The sequence below is a fragment of the Malaclemys terrapin genome, chromosome 7 (genome assembly GCF_027887155.1).
Source record: "Malaclemys terrapin pileata isolate rMalTer1 chromosome 7, rMalTer1.hap1, whole genome shotgun sequence".
Taxonomy (NCBI): domain Eukaryota; kingdom Metazoa; phylum Chordata; order Testudines; family Emydidae; genus Malaclemys; species Malaclemys terrapin.
The window spans coordinates 127777050-127800188 of NC_071511.1; the positions used below are offsets into that span (position 1 = coordinate 127777050).

Sequence of the window (23139 nt, forward strand, 5' to 3'; positions counted from 1 at the left end):
CCCAGATTTATACCTTTTGTCTATGTTGTTTATTTAGCTCCTCAGGGTACAGGACATCTCTTCTTACGTGTTTGTTCAGTGCCTAGCACAATGGGGCCCTGATTCGGAGGGCAGCCTCTAGGTGCTACTACAATGCAAATAGTTCCTGCATTCTTGATAAGAGTGGCATAGTGATGCTGTGGAAAGATAACATGGCTACTAGGACTCGGTGAGGTGGGGTAGAGCTTGGCAGAGGCAGCAGGATTTCATTTCAGAGAACTGGATTCCTCTAGTGAAGCTCTCAGCACAACCTGCACACAAAAAGATCCTCTCTAATACAATGACAGTTACTAGCTTCTGGTCATGAAGTTTCCACACAGAGATCTTAGGAACAAATAAGAAAGTTTTGCTTCTAGGCAGGAAATCCCCCTTAGCACACCTTTCTGATTTACACTGATCTCTGATAGACACCACATGTGTCCCCTCCTTCCCTCACCCACATTTGCAATGGTTCTGTTCCACATTTAAGTGATGAAAAGTTAAGACCTGTGGTTACAACTTCTATGAGAAACTTCATTTTGAAAGGCTGCTACATTTCAACTTTATTGCCATGAGGAAAACTGAAGAAACAAAAGCCTTCAGTCATTCCGTCATGAAAACCCCTAGTGAAGACATTTAATAAGTGGAAGTTCTCTGCCGCAAGGTGTTGAAATATTGACCTTTGGGCTGAAGCTGCAACATTTATTTCTACAAATGTTTTGTATGAACCATCCACAGTTTATGCCGTACAGTTCGTTTCTCCCAGAGATGTTTGACTACAGCTGGCTGGGCCGGCATTTTTTCTTCCATCTGCACCTCCACGGACTGAGATTAAGACAAACTCTTCCCTTGAGATTTGTTAGGGTAGCACAAGATCAGGACTGCTTTATCTAGTGAAACACCGAGATAAAAGAAATACCCGAATGACCCACCTGCCTGTACGGAGCAGAATACAAGCCTGTTGATCTGAGTGCAAATCAGATCAGGCAGAGAGAGAGAGAGGAAAAAACTGGCAAATATGTCTGCTTTTTCCATTCAGTGCTTCACTGTTTGACTAGCGCTCTGCAAATTATTGTCTTTGCTACTGATCTACCACTGGGATCCGTCTTTCTACATTAATTGGCTTCCTAAATCTTCAGCTACTGGCTCTTTTAAGTCACAGCTAGAAAAGGGATATTTTAAAAAGACGACAAAAATTGTTACTTTTTTCCCCCCTATTTGTAGTCATTATATTCCGCTTTCTTAATTAAATAATGAAGGATAGAGCTTTGCCACTACAGTTTCCTGAAGTTTCTTTGCCTGAATTAATGCTGTCCAAAAGGAAGGAAAAATGCTTATACAAATATTTCAAGGGAGAAAAAAATTCTAAAGAAAAAGCCAGAACCACTAATACAAAAGCAAAGTGCTGCAATTTGTCGTTTTTATTTTAAATTTTAAGGTACTGAAATGCTTTTTATTATCTGTTTTTAATGAGGAAAAATAAATAAATGTGGACAATTGAAAAATTTTAAAACCCTTTAAAAACAACTATTATTAATAAAACTTTACCTGGCCACTCTTGCTAGAAGAACAGGAGTACTTGTGGCACCTTAGAGACTAACAGATTTATTTCAGCATAAGCTTTCGTGGGCTACAGCCCACTTCTTCGGATGCATAGAGTGGAACACACACACTCTTGCTAGAGTGAGTGATTTCATTGGCATTAATAGGGTTTCTCACATGAGGAAGGGCTGCAAGATCTGGCCCAAAAGCAGGTAAGATTTGAACCTAGGCAACATACAGGCAACACGTGGAATTGGCTAACATCCCAAAACACCGATGATTATTTATAAAAGTCACATACAATTGGGGAGGAACCAAAGGGTTGGGGGAAGAGAGAAAAAGGCAAACATCCGACCTTTTAAAAAAGGAAACAAAAGTAACCCTACAATTACCTCTCAGTGCTAGCTTCACACCAGTTAAAGAATGGAAAATGTAGGGGGGGGGGGGTGAGGGAAATATGTAAAACTCTGAAGAATAAGTGAACCAAGGTCAGTAAGCAGCCTGCCTTTATAGAAGACAAATCATGTCAGACGATTGTGACTGCTTTTTAGTGCTGTATTACAAAGTAGATAAAAGGAATGAAGTCAATGTAATAAATGTAATACCTTAATTGTAGTAACGCTTAATTAATACCTTAATTGTAGTACCGCACTAAATCCTTCTCTGGCATAACTGCTAGGAACAATTGAGATAAACCAGCGAGAAATCTGGTCCAATGGCTTAGAACCATCTCGGTAAACAGAATTAAATTCAAATAGGTTGGGACTCTCAAGCGGACTGAAAAACGCAGCGCTAAACAAAAGGAAATAATAAACAGCAAGGGATGGGGCTGGCGAAGGTGCCTAGCAGTGTTGAGTCTGGTCTTATTTAACATTTTCATTAATTATCTGGAAGTGGAGTAAACAGCACACTCATTTCGCTGGCAGAGGATGTGAAATTGGGAGGCGTGTGAACGCCAGCGCGGGGAGAGAAATAAGGCGAAGAGGCCAGAAATGTTAGAAATGTGGGAAGGAAACGGCAGAGCCGGGTGAAAAATGGAGGCCGGGAGACTTAGCAGAAAATCTAACTGGGTTTTTTTTTTTCTGCTTTCTTTGGCAAAAAAAAAAAAAAAATGATTTTTTTCAACCGGCTCCATGGCTGGCAAGCTACAGGCAGGACACGGCGAAGAGACCGGGACGGAGAGATTTGCCCCGTTGCTCATGACGGTTTTGACCCGCTCTCTAAAACCAGAGCATGAGATTCGCCCTCGCTGCGTGCAGAGCGACCCCGGCCCGGCCCGGCCAGGGGAGCCGGGAAGGCATCGCGGGGCCGGGGGCGGCGGCTGCCCGCAGCCGGGGTAGCACCGCGGGAGCCCGACGCGGGTGTAGTTTGGTGGCGGTGAGGAGGAGCAGAGGCTAAGAGTCGCGGCGTCGAGAGACCGCTGGATGGGTGTGAGCCCGACGGAACCAGCGCCCGAACCGGCCCCCGGTGCCGGGAACAGCCCCCGGGGTGCGGGGAACCGGAGACTGGCGAGGGCAGTGTCCGGGCTGCAGACGGGCGCGGGGACGGATGCTCAGGGCTGAATCTGCCTCTCTGGGCTCCGGTCTGCGGGGGGAGGGAACCGCATCCTCCGGCCGCTCCACGGGGCATCAGCAGGGACAGAGCCAAGCGACCGGAGCCGCCGGATGAACTCCCGCGGGCACAGCCGGACGCTCCTGCCCTGCCCGGGGCTCCTTCGGCTGCGTCTGCCGAGCTCCGACACCCCAGCAGCTTCGGCGGGGCCGGGCGGGCGCCGCTGCCTCCGGTCCCGGACAACTTGAACGCTGCGCCCCGACACCACCGCGATGGGCGCCAGGCCGCACGGGGACGCCTGGGCACTGAACCTCCGGGCTCGGGGCCCCGAGAGGAGCACACGGGCTGCCGGGGCGGAGTGACTCACCCAGCCCGGAGGGCAGCCGGGGCAGCGCGCTGCTTTCACACGCCAAGGGGACCGAGGCCGAACAGGCCCGGCCGCAGGGCGAGTGTGTGGGAGCGTTACTGGGGGGCGGGGGGGGGGGAAACAGGCGCCTACCAGAAAGCGGGTTTTACCCGGGATCCAGAGAGTATCGTCCGAGCCCGCCACCCCCTACACACAGCCCCGAACCGCACACCCCTGCCTGCCGCACTACCACAACCACACACCCCAGCCCCCCCACAACTACACACCCCGAGAACCGCACACCCCTGCCTCCCGCACTACCACAACCACACACCCCAGCCCCCCCCCACAACTACACACCCCGAGAACCGCACACCCCTGCCTCCCGCACTACCACAACCACACACCCCAGCCCCCCCTCACAACTACACACCCCGAGAACCACACACCCCTGCCCCCCTCACCACAACTACACACCCCGAGGACCACACACCCCTGGCCTCCCCTCACCACCACAACTACACACCCCAGAACCGCACACCCCAGGCCTCCCCGCACCACCACTACACACGCCGAGAACCACACACCCCAGCCCCCCCACCACAACTACACACCCCGAGAACCACACACCCCAGCCCCCCCTCCCATCACAACTACACACACCGAGAACCACACACCCCTGGCCTCCCCGCACCCACCACCGCTATCCCCTCACACACCCCCAGAACCGCACACACACCTGGCCTCCCTCCGACCCCAACACAGCAGAAATAAGGAGAGTCAAAGCACCGACCAAAGCTAAGGGCAAAGGTCCGTTCTCCTGCCGGGCCCGTAGCACCCCGCACCGGCCCCTCCCGCACTCACCCGGGAGTCGGCGGCAAACGCAGCTCACCGTTTCAGCAGGAGCCAGGCTTTGACCCCTCCCGGTCCCGGGGGCCGCTGGCCGCCCTGCGGTCCAGGGCCTGGAGATCTGCAGCGACTCGGCCCCCGCAGAGCCGCCTGCCAGACACACGGGCCTGTGCCCCAGCTGCCCTCCCGCCGCCCCACACCGACACCCCGCGTCCTGCCTCGCGTCCCGCTGCCCAGAAGCCGGGGGTCCGGCGCACACCCCGCAGCGCGTCTCACAGCCGGTGCCTCTGGCGCGCACCGACCCAGCTGTCCGCAGGGACCCGCCGCGCCCTCCCCGGCTCACCGTCCTCGTAGTTCTTGAGGTAATAGTCCGGGCCGGGCCCCCCGCGGCTCTTGGCCGGGTTCTTCAGGTTCTGGAACTGCAGGAAATCGGTCCTCTTCCCCGCGAAGCGCAGAAAGGCGGGAGCCAGGCCCCGGGCCAGGGTCACCAGGCGCCTGGAGCTGGGAAGGAGAGAGCAAGGCACTGAGGGGGGAGCACCGGGGGGGCTGGCCCGGGGCGCCCCGGACCCAAATACCTCCTGCGGAGCAGCCCACCCCCGGGGGTCCCGGATCTTGGAGGGTCCCAGCAGCCCCGTTTCCTCTTCCGCAGGATGCAAGGCCGAGCCGGTCCCTGCCCAGCGCTGGCCGCAGCCCCCGCTGAAGCCTGGGGCTGCCCCGGGATAACTCGGGGGCCGGGCAGGATCGGGCCCGAGGCATTCCTGGCCAGGATCTCGGGCTGCTCGTCTCCCCCAGAAGCCCGCGCAGGCCCGGGGACCCCCGATGGGAGAGAACTCCCGCCGGGACACCGCAGCCGAGCTCGGGCGAGGCGCTCGCGTCTCATTCGGGCTTTTAAAGACTTTCCAGCGGCCCCGGCGCGGCTGCAAACCCACCTGGGGAGCCCGCTCGGGCCGGCAACCAGCCCCGGAGCTGAGCGGCGCGGCGGGGAGAGCCGCTACTTCTCTCCCACTGCGCCCGGCCCTGGTCGCCTTAGCCCGGCAACCGGAGCCCGCCTCGGCAAAGATGGGGGCACCCACCCGCTTTCCCGGGAAATGGCCAACTGGTCCCTCCCCAGGACCCCGGCGGGCCCGACCCTAGCGAGCCTGCACCATTGCGGCTGCCCGTTCCCGGGGGCGCCGCAGCTTCGCTAGCGCACAGGCGGTCCCATCCCTCGGTGAGTGCGCGCCCCGCGGACCCTGCCCTGGGCCCGGCTTGGTGGTTTCCAACCGAACCTTGTCTCCGCGCTTCGCCTCTCCGCCGCTGCCAGTCCCTGGGACGCTGCCCGGGCCCTCCGCGGAGCAAAGGGCAGGCGAGCTTCTGTTCCAAGGGAACCCAGCGGCGGACACCGGGGTAGCCTGCGCCCGGGCCGGGGTCCTGCTTGTGGGGCTGCGCGCCGGAGCCCAGCGTCCAATCCTGCTTTCCCGGAGCGTGCCCCGCCGTGTGTTTGCGTTGCTAATCCTCCGCGTAACCGGGAAATGTAACTGAGCCGAGCCTCGGCGCGCTGGAAGCGGGTCCCGCCAGAGACACCCCGCTCCCCTGCAGACCTCCGGCCCGACTGCCCCCGGGAAGGGAGGGGGCGCTCCCCGGGCGGGGCTGCCTCCTCCAGGCCGCTGCAATGCCACATTGTCCGGGCGAAGCACGGCTACTTACCTCGGAGGCAGGGTTTGCCCTCGGTACCAGGAGCTGCCTGCTCGCAACTAGCCGAGCAGCCGACGGGCGAGCGAGCCGGCCCCGCAGCCCGAACCCGAACCCGGCTCCCCGCCCGGCAGGAACCAGGAGCGGTTCGGGGGGGCGTCCCCGCTCGGCTCCCTGTGCTGGCTCGGCACCGCCTGCTGCTTTTGGCAGAGGCTAATTGCTGGGGAGAGGGAAGCCCGACATTTTTTCAGTCATAACTGATAAGTTTCTGAAATGCCTTCTCCATTGCAAACATGTGCATCTTAATGGGAAACACTCAATGCTCCGTCACAACAAGCGCCGGCCGCAGCGCGGAGCCGGCCCAGGGCTCTGGACCATTCGCCTGGCCTCTCTGGGGGCTGCGAGTGGGGAGCGGGGCGGAGAGGGGTGCACGCGGAGCTCCCGCCTTACCTTAAGAAATCGAGCCAACCATCATGGATGATGGACGGGTCCAGCTGCAAGGAGAGGAAGTTCTCACTGGTTATCCTGACAGGGCTCTTGGTGTTCACATCCAGAAGAATGAGAGTCCGTCCCTTCACTCCTGGAGGTTTCTCTGCGGGGACCGCTCTCCTGTCCCCGGCTTGGGAGGAAAGGGAGAGGTGCGCCATCAGAGCCAGCCAAGGGGCCAGGAGGGCGAGGACCCCCGGGGGGCAGGAGCTGGGATGGGGCATGCTGAGCTGCGGGACCCCGCTAATGACACCCCTCTTTCGGCAGGGGCTCGCTGGTGGCTAATTGTCCTTATCTAAAGTGTGGGGCTCGCTGCCTTTTTTTGCAATGTTTTGGTGCTGGTGGAGGGGAACTCACGCCCCTGACCAGCCTTTCCAGCAGCCGGTGCCAAGACGCCTTGTTAACCGGCACCGCCCCTTTAAGAGATGTAGACTGCGGACATTTTTAACTTTTTCAAGGTAAGGGAAGTCTCCTGGTTTAACCCTCTCAGCTCAGAGCTCAGGAGTCTCGTCACGAGGCCAAATGTGACCGTGGCGAGTTCGAGGTGTCGTTGTTTCATTTGCATTTGATGGACAAGAACTTGGGGTAAAATGGTCGCTCAGGGAGACCCAGGGCAGTGGCCCCTCACCCCACGCAGGGCTGCACGAGCGCTACAAGACTTGCACACGCGTCCTGACTGCATTCGCAGGCTCTTTGGGCCGGGGACTCGGTGTGATGTGCGCGGATGGTCGCATTGCTCTCTCCGGACTGGGTGAGTCCTGCCTCGCTTTTCCGCCACTCTTCCCTCCCAACTTGTACAGGAATTGGCTTCCGCCATCCTTACTGCCTTGTGCAGTCAGTCCGAGCCACGGAACTTTACTGGCACAAGTCTTTGTGGAAAGTGCAGGTCAAAAGTCTTGTGCCCTGGTACTAGTATCTGCATTCTAGCAGCCCACACACCAAATGTCTCTTTGCAGGCACACAAGTATCCATGCCAGAAGTGCAGGCACAAGGAACAGAAACAAATACTATCTGATCGATCACAACAAATCAACACCAGGCAATTCATAAATAATGAGTATAATAAGGGGGTCAAACACACACCGAAAATGAATAATTTCAACTGATGAATAAATGGCCGGGGGTCTCCAGGGCTCCTGAGTTGGAAACAAGGCTGAATGAATCTCGTGATTCATTTGGAATGATGAACTCGCTGGGATTCTCAGATTCATAGATTCTAACCCCTGAGATCATCTAGTCTGTCCTCCTACATAACACAGGCCAAAGAATTTCACCCACTGCTTCCTGCATGAAGCCCAATCATTCACGGGTAAGCTAGAAGATACTGTAGGTTTTAGGGAGACTTGCCCAGTGGCAGGGAGGGTGAAAAGACCCCAAGTGATGAAGAAGTTACCGCATGGCAAATTTAGCAAAGAAAGGCGGGAGATGAAAAATAGGCCGGGCTGAAACACCCCAGTCCCCAACGCAGGGGAGGTTGCCTGGCCCAGCATCTCCCATATTCTGAAGGACCCTTTTGATTTGCTTCTGGCAGCCTCATGTTTGGGAAATATGCCCCAGTCCTGCAATCCCTGCTTCTGAGAAATGTTCATTCTTCAATGAAGAAAAATCCGCCCTGGTTGTGCTGAGCACTCAGAGACAGACAGTAAGAAAGATCTGTGCCCTGTTCACAGTCTAAAGAGATCAGAGGAGAAAGAGGGGGACACGCAAATAGACACAATGTGTATAGACAGAGCTATTTTCTGTATAAAATAGCTATCCATCTATAAAGTAAGGGCCAGCGTCTCCCTGGAGCCTTCCTGCCACCAATGGCTGGCTGGTTTCTCACATGTCTGGTGGCAGATCTAGCTAGCTATGGGTTTAGACTAACCCATACCCACAGCAGAGAGGCTGAGTAAACCCTAGAAGCACATGGGTGAATACAGAGTGTAGACGCCATCCAACCTGTTACCTGGGGCTCCCTCCAGTCTTTAGCTGAACAACCTACTAATATGTGAGAAAACTACGAACTGGCCTCACTGGGATTTACTGTGTGTTACTATGTTGGCTAACTGGAGCTGAGACTAATAGAATTAACTCTGTTGTCTGGACAATGCCTAAATAAATAAACAAGGAGAGATACCTATCTCCTAGAACTGGAAGGGATCCCGAAAGGTCATTGAGTCCAGCCCCCGCCTTCACTAGCAGGACCAAGTACTGATTTTGCCCCAGATCCCCAAGTGGCCCCCTCAAGGATTGAACTCACAACCCTGGGTTTAGCAGGCCAATGCTCAAACTTCATGGAGGCTAGTCTCTACTGCCAGAAAGGTGTGTTGACATGGGGACAGTGTTATTTTCCCAACAGTCCTGGTGAGAGGAGGTGGGGTAGTTTTAAACCCCAGTGGCCGTCACCTACACACGCACACTTTGACTAGCTATTGCCAGGTAAAACCTATCCCCACAGGCAGCTAGCACTATCGGCTTGGGTAGGGGGAGGGTTTTGTTTGCCTTGTTCGGGTTGTGTGATCTAATTTGTGGGGTTGTTTGGTTTTTGTGGGGCGGGAGGAGCTGGCTGAGCTCAGTAGAGCTGGGAATTGGTTCCCTGTTGTACGGTCACTTTCTGCGCCTCTCCCGGTGCCTGGCCCCCGAGTTATCCGGCAGGGCCTAGGGCCACTCTTCAAACTACCGATTTATTCGTTTTGAACAGGCCGGGTCTTGTTGGTAGCGCCCGGTGCCTCCTTGTACCGGTGCGAGAGAGGGGCCAAATGCAGGGAGCTGGGCACTACCCAGAGCCCCGGAGAGCTGCGGGCACTTCTCACCGCCTCAGGAACAGGCGGTCCGGGGGTCAAAGCACTTGCGGTCTGAGCGGGCTAGAGGCCAAGGCCGGGGGTCAGACATGCATTACACAGACTGGCCTGCCCCGCCCTGCCCATGCGAGAACTGCGCCTGCCCCACGGGTCGCCTGGCTGCCGAGGGCAGCGGGAAGGGATGGTACATCCACCGCTCTGCCCGCTGCATGGAAACCCCACAGGCGTCCGATTCATCCCCCCCGCCGCACTGCGGGGCTGCTGTCCGAGTCTGCCCCTGCTGGGGGGAGAGGCGCCCAGGCGGGGGGAAGAGGGGGTCTGGCAGGATGCCCGGGTTCCCAGGCTCACACAGGCTGGCGGCCGCCCCCTCCCCTCCACTCAGCCGGGGCCCTGCGCGCAGCACCAAGAGCGGGGGAGCACCGGGACCCATCCAGCCCCTGCAGCGCCGAGCACTCCTCCTGCAGCCCCGGCTCGGAGGGGGAAGCTCCCGCAGCGCGAGGAGCAAGGGGGCGAGGCCGGGACTGGCCCTACCGGCCCCAGGAGGGCCGCCGCCTTCCCTGCCCGCTGGGGACGAGCCCCTCTCCTTACACTAACGCCGCGGCCTAACCCGCGGGGCTGCTCCCACACTCCGCTGGTCTGTGAAACGGGTCCTCGCCGCCTAAGCCCTTGCTGCCGGTCACTGCCCCGCAGCCCCGCCCTGCCCTTCCACGGCCTGGGGCAGCCTGGCACGGGCCCACCCAGCCCGGGGGGGCGGTGCAGAGCCCCGCGGGTGCCTGGGCACTGGCCCCCCGCAGCACAGACAAGGCCTCCGAACCCGCACTGCCCGGAGAGCCCAGGCGAGCCCGCGGGCTCCATACAGCCCTGCCTGCCCCCGGTGCGCAGGGGACTGACACCCTACCCGGGCCCCAGGCAGACCCCCGCTCTCACCAGGCACCCGGGGGCCGGCGCGGGGGCAGCCCCAGCCAGGCCGTGATTCCCCGGCTCACCATCTGGAGGCTCGCCTGGGGCTCGCCCGAGCCTGTAGTGCCAGTGCAGAGCAGGGTCCCCAGCGCCACCTGCCGGTCACTGCTCCTCAGCACAGCGCCGCCTGGGCCACCCTGGCACGGGTCAGGCCTGGAGCTGCAGGGAGCCGGGTCCTTCACTGCCGTCCTGTCCCCCCTGGATCGCCCCAGGCTCTGGGAGGAGACCGCTACTGCTCCGCCCCAGGGGAAGTGCCCCCTGCCCGGCTAAAGCTGGTTGGTGCCCCCCCCCCCCCCAGCGCCCTGCAGGCCCTGCCTTCCTCCAGGGAACAGGGCACACCCGCGCCAGGGACAACGGTCTGCACGGGGCCGGCTCCCGCCGCCCCCAAGCAGGGACCAGGAGAGACCCGCGGGATAGCGCCCTGCTCAGGCACCAGACCGCAGCTAGGCCAGGCTCCCTCCGCCCGGGCTGCTCCAGCCCGGGCCCTTGCGTATGGCGGGCAAGTCACTGCACCGACTTACCGGGTCCCCCGGAGCTGTGACTCCAGGGGGGTCCCGGGGCTGTGACTCCAGGGGGTTCCAGGTGCTGTGACTCCAGGGGGGTCCCGGGGCTGTGACTCCAGGGGGGTCCCGGGGCTGTTACTACCCGGGGTTCCAGGTGCTGTTACTCCCGGGGGATCCCAGCAAGGGCAGAGTGTAACCCCCTCCCCCTGCCACTGGCCTGCGCTTTCCAGGGGGTGTGGGCAGCCTGCCTCGCTGCTGGTGCCAGCCCAAGGAAGGGAGCGGGGCACGGCCGTGAGAGCAGTGCCTGGTAAGCTCAGACCCCCCAGCAGGGGAATAAATCCCCGGGGATCTCTGCTGGAGCAGGACTGGGCAAGGCGAGCCTGTGCCGGGGTGCCCCGTCCGTCGTGGGGCGGGACCGGGCACAGTCCGCACAAGGCCCCTTGGGGTAACCACCCCATTAGCCTCATCGGGGCCAGAAGTTCACCCCGCCGCGCTGGACGCTTCTCCTCCGGCCATGGCCCGGGCTGTAGGCAAAGGAGGCGCCCGCCGCCGGACTGGGGAAGGGCCGGACCCACCACCAGCCCGGCAGGTCACACGGCCCATGGCGCCGCAGGGGAGGGGAGGGGAGCAGCCCGTCTGCAGCCCGGGGAGCTGGGGTGACCCACGCGCCGCAGAAATAAAGGCCGCAGCCAGGGCGCTAAAGGGGGAACTGATCCTCCTCCCACCGAGGCGTCGGTGGGGGCAGGATCCGGACCCCAGAGCCCATCCCCGGCCCCAGCTCCGGCCGGGAGAGCTGAGGGCTTCTCAGCGGAGCGGACCCGGGGCCTGTAGCCCCACCCCGCACAACGAACGGCTCCCGGGGCGGGGGGCAAGAACCGCGTTGCAAGGGGGGGTCTCCCCCTGGAGCCCGCTCGAGCGGGGACTGCGGCTCTGGGTGCTCTGACAGCGCCGCGCCCTACGCCGGGGAGCGCAGGGGCCACCTCCCCGTCGCCAGCGGAGCCGTCCCTGCCCTCGAGGCACCCGCGTCCCCCTGGGCCGCTCGCCTCGCTGAGCCACCGCGCCAGGGCCCCATCCCTGCTCAGTGGGGGCCCTGTACAGGCCGCCCTGGCTCCCAAGGCAACCCCGGGATGGGATCAGGGCGCAATGCCGCGTGGATTCCCGTGGCCCCGGAGCGCCCGGCGGTGCTGCCCGGCTCGGCCCCGCGCTACAGCCAAGGGGACCCTGCCCAAGCGCAGCCGCGGAGCGTAACGGGGCAAGGGCCGGCCTGGCCGGGGGCCTGACCCCGCGGCGGAGAGTTCGCTTCACCCGGCCCGGCTCTGCTAGGCAGGACAGGGCAGGGCAGGGCGCGGCGGGCCCCAATCCGCACATCGCCGCCTGGCGCCCGCACCGCCCCGCCCCGCTCCCTGTGCTCTGGGCAGCTTAACAGCGCAGCTCCAGGCGCTGCAGCGGCCTCGCAGCCGCGGGCCCTGGCGCCGGGGGACATGGCAGGGCCGGGGCGAGCCGGAGCGGCGCTTTACTGCCCCGGGGGCTCCCAGCGCCTCCTCTGTCTCCTTGGGCCGCTTCTCTCTTTGCGCCGTTACTGATCTGTGCCGCGGGGACCGCGTTGCCACCTCGTTCGTGCTGGGAGAGGAGACCCAGAGGGCCCGGCTGGAGCCCCCTGGCCGGCGCGCCCCAGGGCAGGAGGGGATCCCGCTCAGCCCCGGGGAGGGAGGACAGCCCGGCCGGCCTGGAGAATCCAGCCCTGCCTGTAACGATACAACGGCCTCCTGACCCCGGCCTGCTCAGCGCACCCAGACAAAGCGCCGGCTGCAGCCTTCGCCAGCAGCGCTCCGGAAATAACCTTCAGATGCGCCGGCACCGTTAGACATGGGAGAGACTCCCACTGACTTCAGCGGGGCAGGGTGTGACCCACAGAGCTCATCTTGGGGAGGGTTCCCAGGCAGAGGGGCCAAACAGCAGTGCTGGGCCCTGGCCCAGCTCCCCGCGACACAAGGACCCCCCCCCTTGCAGCTCCTGCCCAGAACCATTCCGCAGGAAGCACATGGATGGACAGGCAGATCTCCCGGGATGGTCAGCCCCAACAAAACCCACTGGGAACAAACGGCCACAGGTAGAACAAGGTGCAGCCCCCAGGAAGCAGCTGTGCTGACCTGGCCTCTCTCCCCAGGGCACTGCAGAGCAAACAGGTGAGCTGGGGCCAGGAGCTGAGTCATCGCCAGTTAAATATCTACCCCTCGGAGGGCTCCTGAGCAGAGCTGGGTGAGCCTGCAGGTGTTTCTAGCAGCCTAGTGCCCTCAGTGAGGCTGGGATTTCATCCAGATCAGTGGGAGACTAGGGCCGTTTGCACATGAGATTCTTTTTTAAAACCCCAAACAAGCAGCTATTGTTAGTTTAATGAGGTGCTGTGCAAGGAAGTGAGGGGCTAGGGAGAGGCCAGGGAATCAAAGGCAGAAAGCTCCACCGGGACCAGAGGGAATTTTTAAAATTTTGCTTTAGCAAGAGCCTATTAGGCTCATAGGATCAGGTCTTGCAACTGAAGACCCCTGCTCCCACTGCAAGCCCCATTGGGGCCAGCAGGATCTGGGCCTAGGTGCCTCTTTGTGCTTTTCAACTGGGTTTTTGTTCTTCAAGCAGTTCCCCAGACAGCAGGGCCTCACACTCCCTGCATTACTGGGCATCAGGAGCAGGGGGACTGTTAGTTCTGGCAGGGGTGGTTTGGGAACCATGTGTTCAGCCCAGGCTGCTGTCCCCTGGGCCCACCAATATAGTTTCCATTTAGTCTCCAGGTTTGTTTAGGCAGCGCTTTGTGTTTACTTTCTGATAAATGGAAGGAGTTGTGTTTGTGGCCAGCTGAATAGGAAATCAAATCACTTTGGACGCCCCCTCAGCGCCTGGCAGAATGCATTCCCTCAGCCAGGGGGCCGCTCCAGTTAATCAGATCTGAACACCAGACCCTCCTAGTTCAGCATTTGTTATTCCTCCTAAGAGAAACTGGAGTTAAATTTGCCACATTTAAAACCAGATCCTCACCTGTATTACAGAGAAGGTTGCAACTGAAGGAGTGTTCCATCTCCAATTTCATTTTGCAGTTCACTCCCCCTGTTCAATAAAGAGAGATTAGTCAAATTCACTTTGGTTTCTAGTAAATTTCACTTTTGGTTCATATGCTGAGTTAATTGGAACAAACACTCTACACAGGGAAGCCTCATTCAAAACACACACGCTGTTCATTGACATTTAAAAACTGCACAAACCTATTTCCATTAATATTCCGTTTGCAGTTTTACAAATGCACAGAACTTCACTTTTGGGCCCAAACTCCCTGGTGGGTTCCCTTCAAACGCTTTCAACATAACAATACATGGAAATTATTCCTATAAATCAAACTTTAAATATTAGCTAGTGTGAATGATCTGGCCATGACAGTCACCCTCAGAGCCCCTGGCCCACTGTCAGAAGATGTTTAATAAACTGCTCCAAAAGCAAATGTCCCCAGAGTGGCCATGAATCGTACCTGCCCAGACAAGAGTGAAACGTGGAGACACCAATGCACATTTCATGCCAAACAAGGGCCTGATCCAAAACCCACTGAAGTCAATGGGAATCATTTCATTGACTTCAATGGCCTTTGGATCAGGCACTAGCAGCCTTTTCTTTTCATTGCTATAATATTCTTGATCTTATTCTCTCTGGATGAGAATACTCCGCAGTGAACTGCTGGCTTCACTCATGCACACAGCCCTTAGTCACACACTAGCTGCAAGTCAGGTAAGCAGGTTCATGTCCCCTTGTCTCCAATAGTCCAGGGCAATCCAAGAGCAGCGAGTGGGCCCACTGCCCAGCGCCACAACTGTGGTCTGTTAACAAATGGCAGATAATAGCAAACTCAGATACTGCAGCCTTTGGGGCGTGTCGGCTCAGGAACAGTCGGCACAGCTTTGGTTTGTGGGGCGATGAGGTTTACACAAAGCAGATGATGTAAGAGAATGCTGCACAGTATAAAATAACTGTTAGAGGCACATGGGCTCCGGCCCCACCGGAGTCTGGAGAGCAGCGCAGCCTCCCCTTTGATAAAGCTGCTCTCATGTCCCGGCTCTGCTTCAGATACTGTTTCAAACATGTTGATGAAGCCATTTGGCTAGTTTAAGATAAACAGAGAATACTGCAAAATGTGTCTCTTCTTATTTCTTGTCTCAGTTCTATAAAAGCCAGGCCGGGGGAGTCCAGGGGAAACAGGGCTGGGGACGTGGCTCCAGAGGATACAGGATCTCTCACATCACACACAGACCAGCATTTCACTGGGTTCCTTAGTGAAACCAAGTTCAAATTAATTGCAGCAGTGTGTACTGAAAGAAATCTCTCTGAGCAGAACCTGATCACGCTGCAAATAGTTCACCAAAGCCAAGAGGGAACAAAAGAAGCAGTTTGAAGGAGATGTGCTTGACCAGACAACAGCTTTTCTAAGTACCATCACCTCAACATTGCCACCATGGGTTGGGAAACAAGAGCCCATAACTTATCTCTACCAGGGCAGCCAGCACAACAAGGACAGGTCCAGTTCCCCAGCTGGCAGCTTTCGCTCTCACTGCCTCATCTTTAGAGGCTCTTTTGCTCTTCCGAAACTTCTCTGTAGCAGGGAGATTACTTTTCATGGCATTTCTCAAAGAACCTATTACTCTAGTATTCTGGAGCAGGGGACCCCTCTTTCCTTTGGTCTGAATCCTGGAGCTAGCTGCAGGAGGGTGCAGCGTCCACAGCTGCACCAGTTGAAAGACAAGGGCCTGGTTTCTACAATAGGTGAGGTCACAGCATTGTGCAACATGTACTTAAAACAATTAGAGATGGAAATTACCTGTCACTCCATTAAATATGAGCAGGAAATTTAAAAAACGGGATTAGCCATGGAACAATTCAGCTAATACATGTGAGGAAAAATAACTCAAAACATTCCAAGGGAGAAAGGAACCTAAGAGCTGTAAAGGCTGAAAGTTGGCACCAAGGACTCTAGAAGGTGCTTGGACACCTCAGTGAGTGGCGCAGTACAGCAGTTCAAATAACAGAGAAATAAGAAACCCAGCACAAGCCAATGTAATTTTTGGTGGCTTGGAGACATAGGTTGATGGGGCAGGCAGGAGACAGTTCCCTCTCTATCTCGTTATAGTGTGACTATACCCAGGGCCGGCGCAACCCATTAGGCAACCGAGGCGGTCACCTAGGGGCGCTAACATTTGGGAGGCGGCGACCGCAGCGGCCGGATCTTCGGCGGCATTTCGGGGGCGGGACCTTCCGCCTCCTAGGGCGGCAAAAAAGCTGGCGGCGCGCCTGACTATACCTGGAATACTATGTTCAGTTCTGGGAACCTCTGCTAAATTTTTCTAAAGCTCTTAAGCAATTTAGAAACCTAAGTCCCATTTTCAAAAGTGACTTGGCTCCCAACTGTCTAAGTCACTTTTGAAAATGGGACTTAGGAGTCCAAGTCAGAGGTGCTTTTGAAATTTTTACCCCTCATTACCAAAAAGACACCAACAAACTGTAGGTGGTATCCGGTGTCCAAATAAGTGGTGGAGTGGCAGCCAGCTATCTGCATATTCTCTTCCCCCACCAAAGTCGATCCTATTTTAAAATGAAATACCAAGACAATGTACAGTAAAGGGCAGAGAGAAAACAATATTTCTCCCTCTGACCTCCTTTACTCTTCTGCCTTAGTCCCACTTTCCTGCCCTCCAATCTAGCTCATGTTTAGAAAGGTGGATTTTTCTGAAGTGGAATTTTCTCCGAACTGGTCTCCACTTGTTGACTGCAGGCCAGGGCTGCAGTGCGGTTATAGGACACGGTGCGGTCACCTGCTGAGGCCACCAGCAGCAGCATACAACAAGAAAATAGCAGCCTGTCTCCCGGCTTTGAGGCTAGCTTGCAGGACTGGGGGAGAAAGCAACCGGGGGAATATTCACTTACCTGTCACCGACTAACAGCCGGGAGACTGTCTGCTCAGCTGCCTGTCCTATTTTGCTGGTGATGTCCTCAGGCAGCAATCCTACCTCCCTCTGCAACCACAAAGTGGAGACTGGGACTGCAGAAATAGCAAATTCCATCTAAAAATAAACAATTTCAATTTTTAAAAATTAGGGGTTTATTATAAAAGCCTCTTCTTTTAAATTAAAAAAGCTTGGGAAGACGAAGTTGGTGCCAGGAGTGTTCAGCAGGCTGAATGAACATAAGAGCGGCCACACTGGGTCAGACCAATAGTCCATCTACCCCAGTATCCTGTCTTCCGGCAGTGGCCAGTGCCAGGTGCTTCAGAGGAAATGAATAGAACAGGCAATCATGGAGTGATCCATCGCCTGTCATCCACGCCCAGCTTCTGACAAACTGAGGCTAGGAGCCCTCAAAGCATGGCGTTGCATTCCTGCCATCCTGGCTAATAGCCATTGATGGACCTATCCTCCATGAACTTATCTAGTTCTTTTTTGAACCCTGTTTAGTTTTGGCTTTCACAACATTCCCTGGCAAAGAGATTCACAGGTTGACGGTGTGTTGTGTGAAGAAATACTTCCTTTTGTTTGTTTTAAACCTCCTTCTATTAATTTCATTGGGTGACCCCTGGTTCTTGTGTTATGTGAAGGGGTAAGTAACACTTCCTTTTTCACTTTCTCTACACCAGTCAAGATTTTATAAACCTCTATCATATCCTCCCTTAGCCATCTCTTTTCCAAGCTAAAACAGTTCGTTTTTTTAATCTCTCCTGCTACAGAAGCTGTTCCATACCCCTAATCATTTTTGCTGCCCTTCTCTGTACCTTTTCCAGTTTCAATTTATCTTTTTGAGATGGGGCAATCAGATCTGCACGCAGTATTCAAGGTGTGAGCACACCATGGATTTATATAGAGGCATTACGATATCTTCTGTCTTATTCTCTATCCCTTTCCTAATGGTTCCTAATATTCTGTTAGCTTTTCTGATTGCCACTGCACATTGAGCAGAGAGGCATTGTCATAACCAAAAGAGGCAGGTTTGCTGTCTGAACTGGTAAAGCCAGTCTGGGGCTGGAGTCCACATGGCTGGAGGGGCCTGATGAGCTGGCGGATGTAGATGCCTCCCCAGAGAAGACAGTCAAAAGACCCGATGCTCTTCTCGCTGATACTGAATTTACACGGGTGTAATTCCATAGACTTTGGCAGTTACTCCTGATTTAAACTTGTGCATGAGAGAAGCAAATGAGGCCCAAAGGCTGTATGTCTCCGCTCCGATGGAGTGCCGAAGACAAACTCCCGAAGAAAGAGACTACAGTAAGAATCTCTCTTGGCATCAGATTTGTCAGGAAAATGAGCAGTCGTTTAGTGTTGTTTTAATTTTCTTGGGAAAGATCCAATTTTCACCAGCTGAAGTTCTGGCCCCATCCTCAGTCATGGCGAAAGTGTTGTTTCATTCTTATATTATGATAATTACTTTTGAAAGCCTGGCTCATTTTTACTCTTTATGCCTGTAAATATTTAGTCCATGGCTTTGTTAGACTTGTAAATACATTTCTCTTTTTATTTTCCCTTTACCCTGTACTTGCTGTTTTTAATCTTCAAGGCTGCCATTGAGAAAAGGGAGAGGGGGAGGGGAGGAGTATATCTAGAGAGAGTCATTCCAGAACACATTAAACATTTTCCCAACACCCCCAAACTATCCTCAACCCCCCTATAAACTATTTAGTGTATGTCACATCCTCTCACCTGTCTGCAAGCTTCCTTTTTATTGTAAGCTGTTTGGGGCATGGCCTTTTCTTTTTTCTTTTGGCATGTGTGTGTTTACAAAATGCCTAACGCTCCTTTCAGTCACTATATCAATAATAATCTTACGCCCCAATCCTTCAAACACTTACACACTTAACTGTACTATCCCGAGTAGTTCCATAGGAAGTGCCTTTACTGACATGAGTAAAAACTAGAAAGCAATGGAACTACTCAGGGTAGTAAAGTTAAGAATGTGCATCTTTGAGTCTTGTATAAACACAAGGGGGACCTATTTAGGGAGCTCCAAATGGGGTGGGGGAGGTGTTACAACCCGGAGCTAATTAGGAGACATTCAAGATGAATATATATGAACACTTACAGTGAGAAGTATCAGGGCATGGAATTGTCTCTAAAGAGAAAGTGGGGAAGCCTCGTCAGCTGGGACATTTAAAACTAGGCTGAATGAAAAATTACTTAGCCTGTACAGTAACTGGAGTTCTTCAAGATGTGTTGTCCATATGCACATTCCACGGATGGTGCACATGCACCTCGTGCCAGAGACCAGAGTCTTTCTGGCCAGCAATATCTGTACAGTGCGCATGCACTCTCCAGCCCTCCTGTTCGCAGTGACAGTGTACAAGGGCACAACATGCCTGCCAGCGTTCAGTTCCTTCGCAATGCAGAATCCCCAAGGTAAGGATTCTGGGGCAGAGGGGGTTACAGTCCCACACATGCTGTCTCCATATATGTCACAGGTCAGGGCAACAACACCTGTATTTCCTGTCAGTGACCCAGCTAGAGCACCCTCTCTCAGGGTTCCAGCTCCCCAGCTGTTGCCTTTCTTGGGTGGAAACCGGCATCTCGCTCCCTTCTGACCAGGGTATTTCCGGGCTGCACAGTTCCCTACCTTCACAGTGTTGTTCCCAGCAAAGATGACCTTACCTGTCTCTGAAGAGCAAACAAGCAGGTAACAGTGAAACTGCGCACAGGTAAAGATCCCACACAGCTCTCTTTATGCAAGCCTATTTTATTCTTAAGGTAAAAGCACTACAGAAAAAACATATTAAAAATCAATAAAAGAACCTACACGCAGGGGCGGCTCCAGGCACCAGCCCAGCAAGCAGGTGCTTGGGGCGGCCAAGGGGAAGGGGCGGCACGTCGGGCTGTTCGGTGGCAATTTGGCAGCGGGTCCCTCTTGGAGGGAAGCACCTGCCGCCGAATTCCCGCCGAAGAAGAAAGCGGCGCAGTGGAGCTGCCGCTGGAGTGTCGCCGATCATGATTGTGACTTTTTTTTTCCGCTGCTTGGGGCAGCAAAAACCCTGGAGCCGGTCCTGCCTACTCGCATGCTAATAAGCTTACCGGAGATCACACCAACCCTAACACAGGCTCTGACAGGAACAGTCCTTCAACATCCCACCCGAGGGACTTCCCAAGTTCATCCACAGCTTCAGCTCGGAACAAGCATGCAGGCTTCCAGTGCCTCAGAAGGCCCAGTCCTTCGAATTCTTCCCCAAGGAATGGGACCCTCTATGGGCCAGAAGTTCGCTCCATTTGCTGGAACAGGAAGAAGGCCCTGACGCTGTTGAAAACTAGGCTATTTATCCAAAATCCTTTCTTTGTTGGCCACAGGAGAATTCAGTTTGAACTAGTACATGCAAATGTTTCCAGGGGGTGGCTTCAAAGTGGCTGATAACCAGTGGAATTACGTTAACACGCCCCTCCCTCCTTGAGGAGTTACATACAATTCCACAATAGCACATACTCGATTACATTTTTAATACAATGGACCCCAAAGGCATTAAACCTAATTCAATAAAGCTTATCTCGATTCCAATACGTTTGTTGAGGATGTATCAGGGGACTGTCCGTCTGCCACAGAGGGGATGGAAGGGCTGGGCGGGTTGTGGAATGTGCATCTGGACGACACATCTGGAAGAACTTCAGTAATGGTACATAGTAAATACGTCTCATTCTCCTTTGAGTGTTTGTCCATATGCCCATTTCACTGGTGGTGCCTCCCAAGCAGTGGTTTTGTTAAGGAGATGGGAGTTCGGAGTAATTAGGTAAACAATGCATGAAGAACTGCTTTACCAAGTGCAGTGTTGGAACTGGAGGCCTCTGTCAGAGCACAATGCATCGTGGACATGTGAACTGATGCCCAAGCGGCTGCTTTACAAATGTCTGATATCGGAAATGTCACAGTGCTGCGGCAGCTGCAGCCTGTGCTCTAGTGGAGTGAGCTCTGATCGCAGATGGTGGATCTACTTTGGCCACCTCACAGTAGGTTTAATGACATCAGAATCCAGTTCGATAATTTCTAGGATGAAACTGCAAAACCTTTCATCCTTTCCGCATCAGAGACAGAAGCCTTGGTGATGTTCTAAAGAGTTTTGCTCTGTTTAAGTAGTAGTCCAAGGCTCTTCTAATGTATGCAACATTGCCTCGGATTTGGGTACATGAAGTTTCGGGAAGAATATGAGTAGATGCATTTGTTGCTTCACATGGAATTCTGTCACTACCTTGGGGAGAAATTCAGAGTGTGTTCTCATGAATACTTTGTCCAGGTGGGACATCATGTACAGCGCGTCAGCCATTAGTGCCTGCATTTCTCCCACTCTTGTGGCAGAAGTTATAACAACCAGAAATGCCATTTTAACTGACAGAGGTAACAGGGAAGAGGATGGCATAGATTTGGGCTGAAAGTACTAGGTTTAAATCCCATGAGGGACAGGTTCCTTGATAGGAAGGAACACTTTAATTAGGCCCTTCAAGAACTGAACTGCCATTGGCTAAGAAGATCACATGGTCCTCCCCTGCCAGGTGGTAAGCTGAAATTGGCGCCAAGTGCACTTTGACAGAGCTGAGGGTCATGTTCTTTCTTTTTCATTCAAGTAGTCAAGAATCTGCAAAATCGAAGAGCGATGTGGGATCACTTATTTTTGGTGGCACCAATGGGAAAAAAACCATCCAATTTGCCAGGTAGGTTTGTCTTGTTGATTCTTTTCTACTGCTTAATAAAACTTCAAAAACGTTAACCAACTCAGAGAACTGGTGGTACCTAAGGTCCCTTGGGAAGAAAATCTAAGGAATAAAGGAGTTCAGGAACGCTGTCGGTTTCTCGATGTTAAAAGCACAACTGCAACCTACTCTGATGCGAAGGAAGGATTGTGACGCTGGCAGAGCAGGTGCCAAAGTCCCCATGTCTCAATTAAACACTGACAAATATATAGCTGGGATCAGTCTAGCTCACTTGTGTGATAGTATTGTTAAAATAGGTATTTAAATTATAAGAATGTATTTAGTGTTTAGACTTTATGGAATGCTTGTGAGTTGCTGCCGGCATTAATCACACTCATAACATTTGTATCCCATAGTGTAAGGTAATATTTGAGTGGCTGTATTGTATTGAGTGGCTCTGTGACTGTGTAACTCACCAGACAGGAAAGACACATTAATTATTGTGAAGTGCTGATCATCAACAGAACGTGTTTCGTCCTTCCCAACAGGAAAGGTCCATTGACACCAGACGGTCTACTGTGGGACATTAAAGAGGACAAAAGATTTTGTTGTTTTGCTCTCCCCCTATGACAATGAGTCATGCAAGTGGATTCCTCCCATCATCTGAGTTTGCAGCTCAGAGCACGTGTCAGGACGGGGATAATGATCCCTAGCAAAAAGTAAATGGTTATCTCTATGCTGCTTGGACTAGGAGGGCAAGGTTTTCTAGGCATAAGCAAGAGATCCCCAGTTGCTTAGCCTGTGTTAGCCCTAATGGACATCTAGAGCTTGCTTATTGTAGAGGCTTCTATTACTTTTTTAAACTTAAGATAGTAGCTCATTTGTGAATATATGTTTATCTGCTTTAACTTTGTAAATAACTCTCTGGTTTCCTTTCCTATTTAATAAATCTTCATATAGTTTATTACAGGATTGACTACAAGCATTGTGTTTGGTGTGATATCTAAGGGGCAACTGACCTGGGGTAAGCGACTGGTCCTTTGGGACTGGGAGTAACCTGAATGTAGCTGTGATTCTTGGTGTAAGGAACCATCTGTCACAAAGATATGCTCTCCTGGGTGACTTCCCAAGGGGACTGTCTGCATCATGTTCTGGCTCTTACAACACCTGAGGAGTTTACACTTCATAATTGGTTGGTGAAATCTAAGTATAGAACTCACAGCCAACGTGGAGTTTGTGCCTGGTTCCTAGCAGTCGGTCCTGAGACTGGTACTTACACCCTTTAGTCACTGCAAGCAGCATTGCAATATAGTAAGAGGCCATATGGCTCCATCATGAGCTCTGTAATGATATAAAATCAAAAAGGAATCCTACAAAAAGTGGAAATGTGGACTAATTGCTAAGGAATACAAAATCATAGCACAAGCATGTAGCGACAAAACTGGAATGGCTAAGGCACAAAAGAAGTTACACCTAGCAAGGGACATAAAAGGCAATCAGAAGAGGTTCTTTAAATACATTAGGAGCAAGAGAAAGATAAAGGAAAATGTAGGTCCTCTAATTAGCGGGGAAGGAGAACTAATACTGGATGACAACAAGGAGGCTGAGGAATTTAATGCCTATTTTGCTTCAATCTTCCCTTAGAAAGGTTAATGGTGACCAGATGCTCAACACAATTAACATTAACAAGGGGGAAGGAACACAGGACAAAATAGGGAAAGAACGTGTTAAAGAATATTTAGATACGTTAGATG

General features: G+C 54.0%; 1 protein-coding gene and 1 long non-coding RNA gene across 7 annotated transcripts in view; one reads left to right on the forward strand and one right to left on the reverse strand.

Annotated features, from left to right (window-relative positions):
- HPSE2 (heparanase 2 (inactive)) overlaps positions 1-6770 on the reverse strand; it is a 279034-nt gene extending 272264 nt beyond the window's left edge. For 3 of the 5 annotated variants that reach the window (XM_054034871.1, XM_054034867.1, XM_054034866.1), the window contains exons 1-2: positions 5575-5974; positions 4650-4807 (exon numbers count right to left, since the gene is read on the reverse strand). In XM_054034871.1, coding sequence (XP_053890846.1) covers positions 4650-4807; positions 5575-5966 — 550 coding nt within the window. In that variant the 5' untranslated portion in view covers positions 5967-5974. Of the gene's footprint in view, positions 1-4649; positions 4808-5574; positions 5975-6427 lie in introns of those variants that run through there. The other 2 variants (XM_054034870.1, XM_054034869.1) reach the window with 1 other exon arrangement.
- A 364-nt stretch (positions 6771-7134) lies between these two features.
- On the forward strand, positions 7135-22292 carry LOC128840625 (uncharacterized). 2 transcript variants are annotated; one of them, XR_008445675.1, is made up of 3 exons: positions 7135-7214; positions 21323-21406; positions 21934-22292. It is a non-coding gene; the product is annotated as an uncharacterized LOC128840625 (long non-coding RNA). The 2 variants fall into 2 exon arrangements; XR_008445674.1 differs by having other exon boundaries at positions 7143-7214; positions 21320-21406.
- Positions 22293-23139: the final 847 nt, after the last annotated feature.